Source organism: Carcharodon carcharias, chromosome 4 (genome assembly GCF_017639515.1).
Source record: "Carcharodon carcharias isolate sCarCar2 chromosome 4, sCarCar2.pri, whole genome shotgun sequence".
Lineage (NCBI taxonomy): Eukaryota > Metazoa > Chordata > Chondrichthyes > Lamniformes > Lamnidae > Carcharodon > Carcharodon carcharias.
The window spans coordinates 51,724,392-51,743,724 of record NC_054470.1 but is presented as its reverse complement, the minus strand read 5'-3'; the positions used below and the strand labels follow the sequence as shown (position 1 = coordinate 51,743,724).

The 19,333-nt window shown below is 42.5% G+C and overlaps 1 protein-coding gene and 1 long non-coding RNA gene across 2 annotated transcripts in view; one reads left to right on the top strand and one right to left on the bottom strand.

Moving 5' to 3' along the window:
* The window catches only part of LOC121276965, a 61,796-nt gene that overhangs the window by 15,981 nt on the left and 26,482 nt on the right, over positions 1-19,333 (bottom strand). The window lies entirely within an intron of this gene.
* Positions 1-19,333, top strand: part of carm1l (coactivator-associated arginine methyltransferase 1, like) — a 124,434-nt gene that overhangs the window by 89,747 nt on the left and 15,354 nt on the right. Inside the window, exons 8-10 of the mRNA XM_041185716.1 lie at positions 933-1,014; positions 17,284-17,369; positions 18,142-18,231. Of these exons, the coding sequence (XP_041041650.1) occupies positions 933-1,014; positions 17,284-17,369; positions 18,142-18,231 (258 nt within the window). The remainder of the gene's footprint in view (positions 1-932; positions 1,015-17,283; positions 17,370-18,141; positions 18,232-19,333) is intronic.

Here is a 19,333-nt window from a genome sequence, read left to right as displayed (position 1 = left end):
GAAATAAAAATAGAAAGCATATGTACTTGAAGGATGGGTTAGAATTTGTCATGTGAAAACATCTTAAGATGTCATGACTAAGTGCTGTCAGACAGCAATCAAGAAAGCATGTTGAATGGTGAATTACTTTGCCAAATCATTGAGTGGAAATCCTCAGAATCATGCCAAAGCTATACCATGCACTGGTCATGTTATACCTGGGTGCAATACTGGGTGCTTTGACTTAAGAAGGACATTCCTCCCCTGGTGTTTGAGGGATGAGGGATGTAAGGAGGGATTTGTGAAAGTTATGGCTTTTAACCTTGAAAGGAGACATTTCAGCAAGCCCATATAACGGTATATAAGATAATTAATGGTATTAGGAAAGTTAGCCTGTGGCAACACTTTCAGATATGCCAAAGCTGCAGGACCTGATGGCGCAAGTACAAAGGTGTGAATGACAAGCATCAAGATCTATTTCTTCACTCAGATCAACAGCTGTAAATGTTTGCCAAGGATAGTGATCCAGTTCAGGACATTCGACTCATTTACAAAGCAGATGGATGTCATACTGGGAAGAAATTACAGTTTTGTTTTGGAAGAATGGGCTCAAATGGCTAAATGGTTGTCTTTATGAAAGCCTGTCCTATGATAATATAACTATTTTGTGCATCTTCTTAGTGCCTGTGACATTGCATGTCACGATGTTACCTAACTCATATGCCCCAACCTGAGCTGCTGAAAAGTGACATTTACAAGCAGAACCAGATATCATCCAGTCACAGGAACTACCTTGTAAGAGCAAGTGGAGAGTCAAACCTTCAGTATGATGCCACAATAAAATCAGACAAGGCACAAGCTAGGTCCCTGAGACCCAAGCTCATAATCACTACTCTAATTACAATTTTCTAAATCTTCCTTTGTTAATTTACTGATGATCTTCCCCACTCCAGGTACCAGCAGTGTTTCCATGGGATTAATTTGTCCAGTCTTTGCAGCGCAGCTATGGAAGAATACTTCAGTCAGCCAATCGTAGTAAGTATGACTATAAACCTGTATGCCCAGATGAAAAGGAATGCCATAGATATTATTGGAAAATTTATCAGGATTAATATTTCTTGCAAGTGTGTAGAAGTTTCATTCTCTCATCTACTAAGTTAAAATGTATAGGGTGCAAATTTTGTTTCCATAATGCCTTTGGAGACAGTGCTATGGAAGCTGAGTGCCTTTGTTTTGCTGCATGGCTTGCCAACTTGAGAAGAGTACGTGCAAGACGTCCGCTGCAATAACGGGAAGCAACTGATTTGGTGCTATTCTTAAGTTGCACATTCCTGCCAGCTGGCGTAACGCCTGTCTTCCAAATTTGGACCAAGCAGGTCCATTGGACGAATTTCACATGTTACTGATCAAAGATCCAGTGTTCAGTTGCAAGCTGGGCCTTATGGCAGGGTAATTTACTTATAAGGGATATTAAAATAAACACACAGTTTTTAGAATTATATTAGGAAAAAGAGGGTGGTCAGGTGCAATGTGACCCCCTTGAGAGCAATAGTGGTGATATTCTCACTGAAAATATGGAAATGGCAAGTATGTTGAATAATTACTTTATGTCAGTATTTACAGTAGAGGAAGAGATCATACGCAAGCTGAAAGACCAAGGAAATTGATATTAAGTAAGGGACAGGGACTCACCAAAATTAACATAAGCAAAATAACAGTAATTAAGAAGACACTGGTACTAAAGAGTGCCAGATACCCAGGAGAAGATGGTTTCAACATTGGAGCTTACGCTCATTCATGCTCCTTGATAGGAGGCTGCCTGGCAGGCTACCACTGCCTCAGCATCTCGGTGTGCATTGTCTTCAGCCTTTTCCTGTAGGTCACCTCATTGAAGTGCTCACCTGAGACCCTGGCGAAGTAAGTGGGGAACCAGGATTGACGGGGCTGGAGAGAAGGAGAAATGCAGCAGAGGGAAAATATTAAGTGGCTATTAAGTGGGTAAAATATCCACAAAGGTGGGCGGGGATGGGCAGGAAACAGGCATGGCACTGCTGATGTGCCCAATTTTATGCTCCCGAGCTTGCCTGCCGACCCACTCCTGGACATATCTTAAGATTCAGCCCAAAGGCTTAGATTTCCCAAGCAATGCTATTTTGATGTTAGTGTTAACCATTCTAAAATAAATGTGTTAATACTTGCTTCAGATCTTCACAGCCTCGCTCTTCCCTATCTCTGTAACATCCTCTCGTTCTGAAAATCTCCAAGAACTCTGTGTTCTTTGATTTCGATGATCTTACTCATCCCTAACTTTCTCACCTTCACTGTGCCTTCAGCTGCCTTGGCCTTAAGCTCTGGAATTCCCTCCCTAGGTTTCTGCAGCTCTCCCACCTCACCACGTTTGAGACACTCTTTAAAACCAACTTCTTTGATCACCTGTCCAAATGTTGTCTCCAAATATTAGTATCAGTTTTTTCTGTTTGGCTATGTTCCTGTGAAGCAATATTTGGGGATGTTTTATTATACCAAAGGTGCAATATAAATGCAGTTTGTTGTTACAATAACATCATTCAGAAAATCTCAGCCCAAAGATCAGAATGTTGAAAATGTTCAACATAGTAACAGTTAAATCACTTCAAAAAATAAGGTGGCACTAATAACATCCTGATAAGCAGTAGTTATGATTTAATCTTTCCAGGTCAGTTTCAGTAATGATAAACATGGTTCCTAAATTTGTTTGTTGCCAAATCTGCCCTTGATGATCTCTCTGTGCTTACTTTAATCACACTGGTACTAAACACTGTACACCTGTGCCTGGATACTTGACACTTGACATGTATCTTGCCCTCCATACTACTATTTCATTTTGCCAGCCAATTAGTTGGCATGAGTGCATTTTTAAGCTGCCCATGAGGCCATGAGAAAAGGTGGCTCTTCCCTGATTTTCTGTCTCTTCTGTGGGGAATTATCTTCCATTACAGTGAAACTGAAATCAGGAACTCCATGTGGACTTTTTAATTCTTTTTTGGGATGTGGATGTCACTGGCAAGGCCAGCATTTGTTGCCCATTCCTAATTGCCCTTAAGAAGGGTTAGTGAGATGCCTTCTTGAACCATGCAATCTATCTGGTCCAGGTACACCTACAATGCTGCCTGAAAGGGAGTTCTAGAATTTTGATCTGATGCCAGTGAAGGAATAGTATTATACGGGTAGTTCAAAGTCAGGATGGCATGTGGCTTGGAGGGGAACTTGCATGTGGTGGTGTTCCCAAGTGTTGCCTGCCCTTGTCCTTCTAGGTGGTAGAGGTCATGGGTTTGGAAGATGAAGGAGCCTTGATGAGTGGCTGCAGTGCATTTTGTGTATGGTACACATTGTTGCCACATTGATGGTGGAGGGAATGAATGCTTAATTTGTAGGTAGGGTGCGGATCAAGCAAGCTGCTTTGTCCTGGATGGTGTCAAGCCTCTTGAATTTTGTTGCAGCTGCACTCATCTAGGCAAGTGGAGCTTATTTTATCACAATCTTGATTTGTGCCTTGTAGATGGCAGACAAGCTTTGGGGAGTCTGGAAGTGAGTTACTGGCCTCAAACTTCCTAGTCTCTGACCTGCTTTTGTAGCCACAGTATTTATATGGCTGATCCAGTTCAGTTTTTGGTCAATGGTAACCACCAAGATGTTGATAATAGGGGATTCAGGAACGTCAAGGGGAGATAGTTAGATTTTCTCTTGTTGGAACTGGTCATTGCCTGGATCTGGTGTGGTGCTAAAGTTGCTTGCCACTAATCAGCCCAAGCCTAAATTTTGTCCAGATCTTGCTGTACATTGTCATAGACTGCTTCAGTATCAGGAGAGTTGTAAATAGGACCTTGGATACACTACCAATTGTATAAATGAAAGGCTCATGACACTTCAATTACAGCTCAGCCATAATCAAAATGCCACCATCACCGGCGCTAATGCCCTGACCATTGACTCCGATGGAAATGTTAAGGAGAAGTTCTATTCTGACCTTGATTAAATCATCACTGCTATCCCAAAAGAAGAAAAGATCATCCTTCTGGGAAACATTGATGCCAGGGTTGACCGTGACTCTGATGTCTGGAGAGGAACAACAGGGCAGGAAAAGCTATTGCAAATGGTGTCTTCCAGCTGACAAAGTGTGCTCAGTATGGCCTCATAATAGCAAACACCCTCTTCCACCAAAAGGGCAGATACAAAACCATATGGAGGCATCCTAGATCAAAGCATTGGCACCTCCTGGATTTTTGTCATTGTTTGAGTCAAAGATCCGAGTGATGTCTGTATCACTCGATCCACATGGGAGACTGATGCCTGTTGGGCAGATTATCGACTTGTTCAATCAGTAATGAACGTTCACCTAGCACCAACACATCACAAGGCCCAAATGTCCAAGAGGAAGAAGAACAATGTCTCAGCTTAAAGCAGTCCAACCAAAGGAAGGAATTCCAAATGCAGCTCACAACCAATCTGGAAAATCTGCACACATCCCCTCAAGTTCAGAACAGTTGGATCAAAAGAGCCAGCTGTATTTTATTTCTGTGTCCAGACTATTGGGTTCGAGCATTGGTTCGACAAGATAGATGCAGAAATATGTGACCTCCTGGAACGAAAACAAGCAGCCTTCATTGCCTGGCAGAACAACCCAAGGTCACAAGTCAAGAAGGCAGCATTCCAACAGTTCAAGGCTGACGCTCGAAGACAAATCCAGAAGATAAAGGAGATTGTGAGGAGAGAGAATCTGAGATCCAGCAATATGCTGACCGTCATGACCTGGAGCTTTTTTAAAGCCACCTGCACCATATATAGACCAAGATCAAATGGACAAAATCCCCTTTGCTCACAGGATAGTGTCACTCTTCTTAAGGATGACAATGCCATCTGTTAACACTGGAAAGAACACTTCCAACAACTCCTCAACCGTAAATCCATAGTGGCAGCTGATCCTCTCCAGGCTATCCCCCAGTACCCTGTGGTAAATTCCTTGTGTGAACCACCATCAATGGGAGAGCTGCAACAAGCAACTAAACTGTTGAAAAGCAATAAGAGCCTGCGGCTCTGATGCAATTCCAGCTGAGGTGTTAAAAGCTCGCAGGCTTTTGCTCATATCAAGACTCCATGAACTCATCCTATGGATTGGGAGGAAAAAGAACTTCCACGGTCCACTGACTTCAGGAATGCAACAATTGTAACTACCTTCAAGAAGGGAGATGAATCGTCCTGTAGAAACCATTAAGGTATTTCCCTCTTGTCCATAGCAGGGGAAATCCTGACACACATTCTCCTGAAATGCCTACTCCCTGTGGCCGAGGAAATTCTCCCAGAGGCACAGTGTGGCTTTAGACCTTCCAGAGGAACCTCTGACGTGGTCTTTGGTGTCAAACAAATCCAAGAAAATTATTCAGAACAAACCAGAAACTCTTCATTGCATTCATCAACCTGATCAAAGCATTTGACTCAGTAAATTTTGAGGCGCTGTAGATTGTGCTCCAAAGGTTTTGATGGCCAAGAAACTTCTTCACAATCCTGCAACTGCTTCATGCTATGACTGCAACTGTCTTGAGTGGGAGATCTGAAGCAGTCCCCTTCAAAATCCATACCAGTGTCAAGCAAGGCTGTGTGATAGACCCCATACTATTTACAGTCTACCTGACAGTGGCTATCAACTGCCCTCTGGTGTATTAAATACTGACTAGATGGAAATCTCTTTAACCTCAGTCGCCTCAGTGCCAAAACTGAACTGACCATCATAGATATACATGACCTACAATTTGCAGATGACTGCAGTGTCATTGACAACTCTGTACCAGATTTGCAAGCCACTCTTGATCTCTTCAATTCTGTATACAAGAGACTTGTCCTGTCCTTGAATGTTGCCATAACAAAATTCATATATCAACGCAGACTTGGTCAGTCAAGTATTCTCGCCTAAAGAAGAGACTCTGGAATATATTGAGCACTTCCCATACCTTGGCAGGTACCTCTCTCAGAAGGCCACAATTACTGAGGAGATCCATCACTGTATCAGCTGCACCAGCTCAGCCTTTTACAAACTACAGCGGCGAGCATTTGACAGCAAAGACCTCCTCAAGTCAACAGAAGTCTTATTGGACAGAGCAGTTGTTGTCACCACACTCCTGTACTGCAGTGAGAGCTGGATAGTGTATCAGCAACGCATAAGAGCGCTAGAGAAAGTCCATCAGCAATGTCTTCGCCACATCCTCCAGATTCAGTGGGAGGACAATTGAACAAACACTTGAAGCCAGTTCCATAAACATTCAGGCAAAATTCCTGCAAAATCAAATTCGATGGAATGGACACTGTGTCCGGATGGCCGTAAAGCGTCTCCCCACCAGGTCCTGTTTTCTCAACACTCAATTGGCCAGTGTTCCAGGACAGGACAAAGAAAACACTACACAGACACTTTGAAGCTCTCCTTGAAGCACAACAGCATTGACATTAATGACTGAGAGGAGCTTGATGATGCTGTAATTGGCTGGATTCTATTTGTCCTGCTTTATAGACATGACATACCTGGGCAGTTTTCCGCATTGCTGGGTAGATGCCAGCACTGTAGTTGTACTGGAACAGCTTGGCTAGGGCATGCAGCTAGCTCTGGAATATAAGTCTTCAGTACTTTTTCCTGGATGTTGTCATGGCCCATTGCTTTTACAGTATCCAGTGCCTTCAGCCATTTCTTGATGTCACATGGAGTGAATCAAATTGGCTGAAGACTGGCATCTGTGATGCAGGCGCCTTCAGGAAGAGGCCAAGATGAATCATCTACTGAGCACTTCTGGCTGAAGATGAATACAAATGCATAAGTCTTATCTTTTGCACTGATGTCCTCGGCTCCTCCATCATTCAAAATGGGGATGTTTGTGGAGCTTCTTTCTCCTGTTGATTGTTTAATTGTCCACTGCCATTCACAACTGTGGCAGGATTGCAGAGCTTGGATCTGATCCATTGGTTGTGGGATTGCTTAACTCTATGTCATGTTGCTTCCGCTGTTTGGCATGCAAGTACTCCTGTAATGTAGCTTCACCAGGTTGACAGCTCATTTTTAGGTATGCCTGATGCTGCTCCTGCCATGCCCTCCTGCACTCTTCAGTGAACCAGGGTTGATCCTTTAGTTTGTAAGGGATTAAACCAACATGGCATCATTTCATGGCATTGTTTCACCACCATTCTAGTTCTTTTATAGAGATTTCTAACATCAGTAACCTGTTTAAAGGGAGAATCCCAGCACTGGTATCCATTTAATGAAGAATCTCACTATCTTTAACTGATCTTAATGTAGTTCCCCTTTTCAAAGGGAAATTGATGTATTTCTGAAAAATTTTGTCAACTTTCTTGCTGAATTTCTGGTGAGTTCTATTTACCAAGTCTTTTCATCTGATGTTTTTACATCTTAGAAATTAAATAAGAATTTTGCACAAAATGCCAATTACTTATTCGTATTTTATAGTGAAGGGAGAAATAAACGTGCATAAGATGATATCTCTGTTCCTGGGGTGCTTTGTGCGTGCAAAGTTTAGGAATAAAATCAAATGGTCTAGTTATAAATGGGGAAGAAAATTTGCAGGAAAAGAGTAGTGTTTTTTTAAGAAAAGGTTAAAGTTATGTATTGCCTTTATGGAAAATAAACTGGGACAATTATTTTACTGGAAGATCTAACAATAACAGAAATCTAGTTGCAAACTGGACAAAAAATGGAAAATGGGATGTAGTCTGTTTTAGAGGATTAGCAAAGTTAAGAAGGGAGGTGGAGTGGCAATATTGCTGAAAGAGGGAATACATACAGGAGCGTTTATGTACATAAGGAAGGAGCATAAACCGAGTCAACTTGTTTGGAAAGCAAAAATGAAATAAAGGCCTGTTACATTAGGGGTTATTACAGACTTCTGCATTGTGGGAAGGAAATGGAAGAGGAGACACTGGGCCCAGTTTTCCCATGGGAGGGGGAAATTGGGAGTAGGGACCAAACCCATTCACACCTCCATCTCCAGGTTCCAGGAAGCACTATTTTACAGACCTCGGGCCTTGACTGGCGTTGAGTTGGGTCTGCCGTCCACTTTGGAAAACCGAAGATAGGAGTGGAGGTAGGCCAACTCCGGAGCGGGCAGGTTAAAAGGCCTGCCTCCATCCCCATCTGTTCACAAATACATCGGCCTAAAAGAATTTTAAAGCTATCTCAAACGCTTGTGAAAAATTAAATGAATTTCCTCCTCAACTGCATCGCCCTCGGCTTCCTCATCCCCCTCAACATCCAACCTCGATACCCCCACCATCCCCTCAACCCCAACAGCCTCCTCACCCCACATCCCCCTTTAATTAAGGGCCTCAGATTTATCGGGAGGCAGGAGAGGCCTGTGCCCAACATGGAGCAAGACAGGTTTGACTTGTGAGCTGCTGGCCAGTCTTTCCTAGTCCCCATTGTGCCAATCGGATGCCCCCCCACAATTTTTGCCTCCACAGTGCCCTATCAAAAATGCCCCCACCCCCCCGCCCCCAGCACCTGCCAACCTGGCCCTGGCAAGATCCCAGAGTTTGCTGGGTTCCGGGCCTTCCATGGTTGCCCTTCCTCCTGGGCCTCCTGCAATACCAGCAGTGGCCAGTATTGGGGTTACTGGTAGTGCAAAGCTGCTGATCTCCACTTGGCCGGCTGCTTTATGAGGCGGGACATCCTCCTGGAAAGGGGTGGAACTTCTTCCTCATACTAATTAAAGTGCTTTCACCCGAAGTACTAAAGCAGGGTGAGCCGACCAAGCAGAGTCTGGCTTACCCCCAACATTGACACTGTATTGCGGGGAGTCCGCCCTCAGCATGTAATCTGGCCTGATGGCTCTTCAGAGCAGCTGTCTCATCGTTGTTAGGAGTTACATTTTTTATTTGGGAGATTTATGGGCTCTTAAATTTACTTAACTTTTAAAATTCTTCTTGCCCCCATGCAGCTTGTGAACCCCAGCTGCTGAACCCCAACTGCCTTGCACAAAATCCAAAGAACATTCTGGAGATGGGTTCTTAATGAGCCTGTCACTATGTAAATGAGCTCCTCAAATGAAGTGGGACTATTCAGGGCCCACTCCCTCTCCTAACTGCGGGGAAACATGGTAGAGAGCTGATACGGAAGTGGGATTTCTGGTCCTTTTTTGTGCCATTCTGCTTTCATTCCCATCCGATTTGGGTTGGGTAAGTTCTGGCCCTGCAGTCAGATTAGAGAGATGAGTAGGAATAATAACATTATTGCTCTGGGAGAATTTAAGTAAGCCACTTATTGATTGGGACAGAGGGGGACCAAGTAGAGAAAAGCAAATAGAATTCCAAAAATGAGTGCAGAACTACTTGTTATGATCCTTGGCCAGATCCTGGGATGTGGGGGGGAAGATCCGGTTAGGGACCAGTAACATTTTGTTTAAGGTAGATAAAGATTGAGACTCAAGACACCTGCTGTTGGAATAAAGCCACTAGATTCATACAAGCATATAAACAAGGAGCAGGCGCAGGCCATTCAGCCCCTCAAACCTGCTCCAACATTTAATAAGGTCATGGCTGATCTAATAGTAACGTGAAATCTGCATCCTATCTACCGCCAGTAACCTATTACCTCCTTGTTTACCAAGAATTTATCCACTTCTGCCTTAAAAGTATTCAAAGACCCTGCTTCCACCACCTTTTCAGGAAGAGAGTTCCAAAGACTCTCAACCCTCCGAGGAAAAATTTCACCTCATTCCTGTTTTAAATGGGTGACCCCTTATTTTTGAACAGTGACCCCTAGTTCTAGATTATTCTACAAGAGGAAACCTCCTCTCCACATCCACCCTGTCAAGACTCCACAGGATTTTATATGTTTCAATCAAGTCACCTCTTACTCTTCTAAACTCCAGCGGATACAAGCCTAGTCTGTCCTGCCTTTCCTCATAAGACAACCCACCCATTCCAGGTATTAGTCTGGTAAACCTCTGAATTGCTTCCAAGACATTTACATTCTTCCTTAAATAAGGTGACCAATATTGTATACGGTACTCCAACTGTGGTTTCACTAGTGCCCTGTACAACTGAAGCATAACCTCCCTACTTCTGTATTTGATAACAATAAATTATAATATTCTATTAACTTTCCTAATTACTTGCATACTAGCCTTTTGTGATTCATGCACTAGGGCACCCAGATACCTCTTCACCTCAGAGCTCTGCGATCTCTCACCATTTAGATAATACGTTTCTCTTTTATTCTTCCTGCCAAAATGGGAAATTTCACATTTTCCCCACATTATACTCCATCTGCCAGATCTTTGCCCACTCACTAACCTATCTATATCTGTTTGTAGCCTCCTTATGTCCTCTTCACAACTTACTTTCCTACATACCTTTGTGTCAACAGCAAATTTGGCAACCATCCCTTCATCCAGGTCATTTATATAAATTGTAAACAGTTGAAGTCCCAGCACTGATCCCTGTAACACACCACTCGTTACATCTTGCCAACCTGAAGAAGACTCATTTATGCCTAGTCTCTGCTTCTGGTTAGCCAGCCAATCTTCTATTAATGCCAATATATTACCCCCATACCATGAGCTTTTATTTTCCACAATAACCTTTGATGTGGCACTTTATCAAATGCCTTCTGGAAATCTAAGTACATTACATCCGCCGGTTCCCCTTTATTCACAGCATATGTTACTTCCTCAAAGAACTCCAATAAGCTGGTTAAACACTATTTCCCTTTCACAAAACCATGCTGACTCTGCCTTTTGTCTTGAGCTTATCCAAGTGCCCTGCTATAACTTCTTTAGTAACAACTTCTAACATTTTCCCTTTGACAGATGTTAAGCTAGCTGGCCTGTAGTTTCCCGCTTTCTGTCTCCCTCCCTTTTTGAATAATGGAGTTACATTTGCTATCTTCCATTCTAATGGCAACTTCCCAGAATCGAGGGCCAGGATTTTTCAGTCGACGTGTGGGGGGGGGGGGGGGGGCGAGCCCCCCATGCCGGCACGTAAAATGACGCGCGGTGATGTCGAGCATGCGTCCTGATGTCATCGCGCTGTCTCATGATGTTTTGCTTGGTGGGCGCACACCAGAATCGGCTGCCAGCCGCCGATAACTGATAGGCCTATTAAGACCATTGACGAATTAATTAATGTCATTGTTTACGCTGCCCGTCCGACCTTAAGGTTGGCGGGCAAGTGAAAATGCCAAGCGGCCTTCACGTTTTTTAGGAAACCACATCCACGAGAGGGACGAGGTTTCCGAAAGCTTTTACTACTTAAATAAAAATTTTATACGAAAAATAAAAACATGTCCCATCTCATGTGACACAGTCATGAGGGACATGTTTCATTAAATTCTTAATTCCTGTAAAAATGTTTTTACAAACCGCTTCAATCTCCCTGAGGCAGCTCCGCACTTCAGAGGAGATTGAAGTGCCTTTTCACGCATGTGCGCACGTGCGCAAAAGAGCGTTGGCCCCGACTCTGCCTTCTCGTCCCACCCACACAGGTAGCACTGAGTGCGCCCGCTCGTGTATTACGCTGGGCGGGCCTTATTTGCAAAGTCAATTGCGGGTGGCAGTCAGCTCCACAACCGCCACCTCCGAGCACCCCCCTGCCGCAACGCAGGAAAAATTCAGGCCTAGGGTGTTTTGGAAATTATAACCAATATATTAACTATCTCACTAGCCAGTTCTTTTCAGACCCGAGGATAACGTCCATCAAGACCCGGGGCTCGTCAGCTCGCAGCTCCAACAATTCACTCAGTACCACTTCTCTGGTGACTGTAATTTTCCTGACTTCCTTCCCCACTTCCATTTCCCAGTTTACAGCTTCTACTGGGATGTTACTTGGATCCTCTATAGTGAAAACTGATGCAAAATACCCTGTTCAATTCATCTGTCATCTCCATTATCAATTCCCTAGACTCACTTTCTTTGGACCAACGCTCACTTTGTTAACTCTTTTTTCTTTAAAATATTTATAAATCTCTTCCAATCTATTTTAATATTTCTGGCTAGCTTTCTCTCATACTCTAATTTTTCCCTCCTTATTAGTCTTTTAGTCATCCTTTGCTGTTCCTTATATTCTATCCAATCTTCTGGCCTTCCACCTATCTTTGCACAAATATATGCTTTCTCTTTAAGTCTGATACTATCTTTAACCTTTCTAGTTAACCACGGATGGTGTGCCCTTCCCTTGGGCTTTTTCTTACTCTGGAATGAATCTATTCTGTGCATTCTGAAATATCTCCTTAGATATTAGCCACTGCTTCTTTATTGACCTATCCCTTAACCTAATTTGCCAATTCACTTTCACCAGCTCAACTTTCATACGCTCGTAATTTCCCTTATTTAAGTTTAAAAACTTCGTCTCAGACCCCTCCTCTCTCCGTCAAACTGAATGTAAAATGCATTCATGTTATAGTTGCCGCTATCTTGGGCACCTTCGTTATGAAATTATCAATTATGCTGATCTCATTGCAAAATACCAGCACTAGTATAGTCTGCTCTCTGAATGGTTCCAGAACATGATGTTCTAAGAAACTATCCCAAAAACATTCAATGTACTTCTCATTTAGGCTATCTTTGCCCATCTGACTTTTCCAGTCTGTGTAAATTAAAATTTCCCACGGTTATCACTCTGCCTTTCTGACAACCTCCAATTATTTCTACCTTTATGCTCCACCCTACCATGTGGTTACTGTTAGGGGGCCTGTATGCAACTCCCATTAGCGACTTCTTGCCTTTACCATTTCTCATCTCTACCCAAATTGTTTCCACATCCTGGTTTACTGAACTTAGGTCATCCCCCTCTTTTGTGTTAATACCATCATTAACTAATGAGCCACCCCTCCACCTTTTCCTCGCTTCCTGACCTTCCTAAATATCCTGTGCCCTTCAATATTCAGGTCCCATGTCCTCCTGCAGCCCATTCCATGGGTTTTGAACAAGCAAAAACAAACTTTACTATACAAGTTCAGAAAGATAAAAAAAATTACAAGATATGTCTTTTACCCTGAATGTCAAGAGTATGTATGAGGTACATATGAATTAACAGACCATATTGCAGAGTAAATGACAGATGTAACCAAGACAGAGTCCATGATTTTTCAGGAACCCATCCTGACCTTAACCCCTCTGTGAGGCAACCAATCTCACTGAAAATTCGCCTTTCTCACAAGGGTTTCCAATTTCCATCTTTGAAGATCTTGCCTTGGAATCCTTTCCAAATGTTGGACCCACTCAGATGGCTTTAACAATGGACCACCAAGCAGGGTTTCAATCTCAGCTTCTGAAGTTCCTTCTCCCTCGATTCCCGAGTAAGTCGAGCACTAGCTTACAAGCACACTTTCAGATCTATGACCTTGCCAAACAGAACACCACTGCTCCAAAGGGGCACCTTTGCCCCAGTGGCCCTCTTTAATTAAACTCTGTCTCCGCAGTTCTTCCTTTAACTTAACTGGAATCTCTGCCTGTCCCTGTCTGTGACGCTTCTTGACTAGCTCCCTGAAGCTGGCTGACTGCAGCAAAGTTGTTCAATGCCCCTTGAACTGTTCTGTTGACCTATCAAAACACTCCCAGAGGGTCCAACCCTTGTTACTAGGCAGGAACTAATGTAACAACCATTGGAACATCCTGTACCTTAAATAAATGTTACAATCTCCACAGACTTAGAATTCTAGCACCCATGGACACACACATCAATGCATTTCATGATATACTTCTGCAATGTTCATAGGCCTGCAAGGACAGAGGCTATGAGTAATGAAATAGATTGGGTTGATGAGCTAAATGAGTTTGAAAAACATTGGACAGAAGCGCTCACAACATGTTAAGGTTCAAGATTCAACTAGAAATAAAAAATGTAGATACAAAAAGTAGAGCACCAAATTGAATGAGGGCGAATTTTAGAAAGTTGCAGAACATGCTGGCCAGAGGGAGGTTGAAAGAGAAATTGGCACATAGGGGAGGATCTTCTGCTTGGCGAGCGGGGGTGGGGCTCGCTCACTAATGCGGGATGATGTCGGTCGGAACTCCCGACGTCACCCCACATCATTTCCATTTTCAGGTTGGTGGGGGCGCAGCCGAGTCAACTGTGCACCTGCCGACCTGTCAACAGCCAATTGAAACCATTAATAAACCAATTCAGGTAAATGCCAGGGCTGCCTGTCCAACCTTAAGGTTGGCGGGCAGGCCTGGAGCCCTGGCGGGCTTAAGAAAAAGCATGAAACCTCATCCACGGGCGGGTTGAGGTTTCATGAGGGTTTTAAAATATTTAATAAAGGTTTGAGTTAAAGTGCTGGACGTGTCCTAACTCATGTGACAGTGTCACATGAGGAGACATGTCAGGGAAATTTTTTAAACATTTGTCTTAAAAGTTTTAATTCGGAGCTGATCTCCCTGAGGCAGCATGTGCAAAAGAGTGCACTCCCGGCTGAGGGAATCCTCCCCCCCACCCGCACAGGGAGCGCTCATCCCCACCCGCTCCTGCACTTTCTCTCTCCCCCCCCCCCCCCAGCCCCCCCAGCAATGGGGGGGGTGGGGGGGGCATCATTTTTCCCATAGAACTATGGAGCAACAATGGGATGTTTTTTAAGAAGGAAATTACTTGTAGTTTTGGGATTGTAATGATGTGGCAGACGATGATGGCCAGGCAGGCCAACCCACAAGCGAAACTTGATCACACGGTCACAACTGTTTTGCAATTTGTACTTTATTTCGAGATGCGTGCCCTGAATTCAGAAGTGATTGGACTACCATGACTTCAGAGGTTTTTAGAAAACTAAATTAAACATTTATTAACAAAAGAAAAGATTTCAAGCAGATATATAGGTCTACAAATCATTACTGTAATAACTTCTAAAACCCCTAACTAATCTGGCTCCCAGTTACACCTCTGTTAAGGCAACAGTAAAAACAAATAGATTTAAACAGTTCCAGGCAAAGCAACACAATGCCTTGAACGGTAATATTTAAAGTGAGTTTCCTCAGCTTCAGTTCCTGTAGACAGCAATTTGATGCACAGAGGCTGGAGGCTTTTCACACTTGTTTTTAGATTTTAGAATTTCTTCTTCTTTAACACACAGCCTCATCTCCTTTCTCCCTTTTTAATGTAAATTCCATTGTTCTGATTTGTCTTTGGAACTTTACCTTTCTCATAATATAAATCTTTTCATAGTGTTCATATTATCAATAACCTTTGGGAGAAATAAGCACATTGTTTGGCTTGGTGTCTTCTGACTAGGTGTAACATCTTACCATCTCTTTGAAATTTAAACTAGCTTAGTTTATCTGAAAATGCAAATTTTCCTCACACCTCATGTTCTAAAACTTCAGCCATGTTTACATATTTAGCAATTCAAACCTAGCTTCTTTTTTGATGACTCAACGCCTTCAGACCAGCTGTCTCCAATTCATTAAACCACCACACACACACACAGACACTATCCAAACTGCGCTATTAACCTACCTTTACAATAAATCATAATATTATGAGAATTATTAGATTTTCCTGACAGGGATGGCATCCACCATCCATAAAAAAAGGTTAAAATTGAGGAAGACAACTTATAAGGAAAATAAGAGTAATAACAATGAAAAATCCAAAGGAGAATATGGGAAAATAAGAGCATGGGTTAATAGTGGGATAAGGAAAGCTAAGGTAGGTTAAAAGAGAAAAATATCAAAACATAACAAACTGTAAAGTACTTTACAAGCATATTAGTGAAAAGAGAATTGTTAAAACTCAGGTGGAACCCCTTTGATGAGAGGATGATTAATTTGTAAGTGATCAAACCATGACAAGAGGTATTTCGCAATATTCTTTACTAACAAGGAGGTTATCAGATAGGAAGTGAACCTTGGCGGCTGAGAGGGAGATGAGCGACATTATAGTGGATAAAAGGAAAATATGAAGTAATTTAGTGAAGCTAAAGAAAGGCCCAAGGTCAGACTGGCTACCTCCAACAATCCTTAGGGGAGTAAAAGAAGAAATTGCTGAAGCCTTAGAAATTATTTAAAAAATTGTAGTCTCCAATTAAGGATAAAATTAGTATGTATCTAGATGAAAAAGTAATTAGAAGTAGCTGGCAGGGACTTAAGGAATAATTGTGCTTTTGCAAACCTAATTCTTCGACTAATTAACAGACATGATAGATGGAACAGATAGAGTGGAAATAGGGTAAAATGGACTTTAAGAAAGCCTTTGACTGGGTTCCACAAGGGTATAATTAGACAAAATTAAGCTACAATATAGTATTAGAAGGAAGATGGTAAATTGAATTTATAAATGGTTAGCTTTCACATGTATGCTGACCCAGCTTTATCTCTACCAACTTTACTCATCTCTTGTCGCTCCTCTTTGTTTTCAGTTTTCTCCAGCTAAATTTAGGGAGGAATGAAGCCCTTATCTTTGTGATCTCACTCCCTCCCCCACCCATCAAAAAAACTCCATCCCCTCTTCCTGGCCATTATCTTAGACTGCACCAGTTTCTTCAGAACTTCAACATCCTCTTTGATCCCATATCTTAACATTTACAAAAGGGAGTGCCATAGCAACACAAGTGATATTTTTCATTACTAGATGCTGCCACCAAGCCCAAAAAAACAAATGAGTAATGTGGTAGGTGAATTTTAGTGCCGGTGTGATACTAGGTAAGTAGGCTGTACATTCCAAAGTCTGGCAGATCATATCAAGCAGTATGTCCTTTCGGCTGTTCAGAATAGGCAGATGACTAACTGTACTCAACCAGCCCCTGCTTGAAAAACTACGAATATAACGTCTAATGTTTGATGTGCTTCGACAATTGAACAGTACTTAAGAATAATCCTGAGTGTGCTAAGAATTACGCTAACAGCCAATTTAAGATTATTAATCAGGCTCGCAATGTGGCACTTACGCTTGCTAGAAGCTACATATATCCATATGCAGAGACCTGTCCTCTGCAGGCAAAAAGAATAAGTCCAAGGCATTGAGCCTTTTTTGAATAAACAAAAGCGTGAGGGACAATAGTTCCCTGCTGCATTTTCCATGGCACCGAGTCAACTTGCTAACCAATCAATGCACCCTTCTCATGCAGTATAAATGTTGGCATTCTTGCCTCTGTCCTGATGAGTGCAAGATGAAAAATTTTGACAGCAGGTCTCTTTTTTCAGCAACACAAAAGTTAGATTGTTGCAATTCACATATTACTTCATGGACTTCAAAAGCAGACTGTACATTATCAGGTTCTTACAAAGATTTGAACAAAATGTTTTCAAGCCACCAGCATAACCAATTTGACATTTCCTACTTTAGGATACCTTTGATGTCGTTATTTTGATGGCACGGTCTGTCAAGTACACTGTGAATTTTCTGCAATCCAAAGAAGATGACTTGTATAGGTGAGTGGTGCTGGAGTTGAAATTCTAACTTGCTCTGCAACAGTTGTTGAAATTAATTCTGTGGATAGCTGGAGCTGAGGTGTGACATACACAAGACAATAGATGTCTGAGAGTGAGTCACCATGATATCAGCAACAGAGATGAATTTGTCATCATCTCGATAAAGGACAACAACGACGCACCTCAGGGGCTTTCTATATTTTGCACCCAGTATTAGAATTTACCGTTAGATGCAATGTGGTGCTCCTTCTCCTTTGCCCTCACATTCTGCAGAGCAGCGTGTCATTGCACCGTTTGAATTTTTTGTTTCCCATATCAGTCAGTGGTGAGATTTCCAGTTCAATGCCAGTTATAAGCATTCGTGTGCTGCGAACCTATGCTTACCAGGTGCTGGTTTCAAAAGCTGCATTTTCAAAGAGAAAGCAGATGTTAGAGGTTATTTTTGAAATTCTCCTGGTGGAAAGCTTTGGTCACTGATTGCACCGGTTGAAAATTTGTGCATGAGCTGCAGCAGTCTTTCTAATCGTTAGTTAAGTAGACAGAAAATTTGTATGCATCACACAGCTGAATTTCCGATATTTGCTCAAAGTAGACAAGACCACCAACAATAAGGGTGAAGTTGGAAAATTACTGGTATTCATATTCTCATTCTGCGCTTTAGTCGAAGCCAGCTGTGGTGTGGAGGTACAGCAATTTTCCACCTGCATTTCTTAAGGTAATCATAGCGTTTTGTTCCAGTGACTAGTAATGGTTTTTACATTTATTCTTGTAGAATGGAGATCCCCTTTGTCTTCCGCATTCTTCAGTCTGGACTTGTCCATGGCTTGGCATTTTGGTTTGATGTGGCATTTGTGGGTTCACAGTAAGTGTATTTGCTTCTCATAGTGTCCCATTTTACTCCCTAAGGATTTTGCATTTTTGTTAAGTTAATTAAGTTTCTGCTTTAGGAATTTAATTGAACCCACGCCCCCCCAGAAATGCATTTTGCCATTTTTCAGGGTTTTACCAGTTGCTATGTTGGACCGTTTCTTCTCAATTTATTATTTGCAGGAGGACCTTAAAATCTCTTCTCCCAAATAACAACAATACCTTGTATTTAAATGGTACCTTCAGAAAACCATCCCAAGGTGCTTTGCAGATGTAGTCAGACAAAGATGGATGTGAGAAAAAGATGATATTAGAAGGAGTGACCAAAACATTCTCAAAAGAGGTAGGTTTTAAGGAAAACGTTAAAGGAGGAGGACATGGAAGGGTTTAGCAAGGGATTTCCAATGTGGGCCTTAGGCAGCTAATGGACAATGATAGGGCAAAGGTGTAAGGTTGATGAGGAGCAGAGGATTTGGGGTAGTGGGGGAGTACAAAGTCCTGAGTCAAAGGGACATGAGTTCAATGAAGAACATTAGGAGCGGGAAGGGATACAGAATTAAGAAGGGCATGGCCATGAAGGGATAATGAGGAACCACCAAGGACTGGAGTGATGAAAAAACAGGACTGGTGTGGAATAGAACATAGGCTGTAGAGTTTTGTATGAGCTGTCATTTCTGGAGGGTGGGCAATGAAGAGAGGCTAGAAAAACTTTTGAATAGTCGTGGTTGGAAGGGGGGGGGAACAAGGCATGGATGAGGTTTCAGCAGCATCAGTGGGGCAGAACTGGGTGATGTTACAGAGTTGGAAATAACAGTCTTCATGATGAAGGGTGTAAAGGGTCTGAAACTCAGTTTAGGCTAGATGAACCTGAGAAAATGGTCAAGAAGAGGGATGCTTTCAATGGTAAGTAAGCATATGGTATTTGTGGCTGGGCTGAAGATGCTGGCTTCTGTCTTTCTAATGTTCAACTGATGGGAAATGCAAGACTGAATATTAAACAAGTAATCTTAACATAGAGGCAGTGAAGAGGTTGATGTTTGTATGGACCTCATGTCTGTACAATGTTGAATTGGGCAGCATCTAGATGAAGAGGAGTG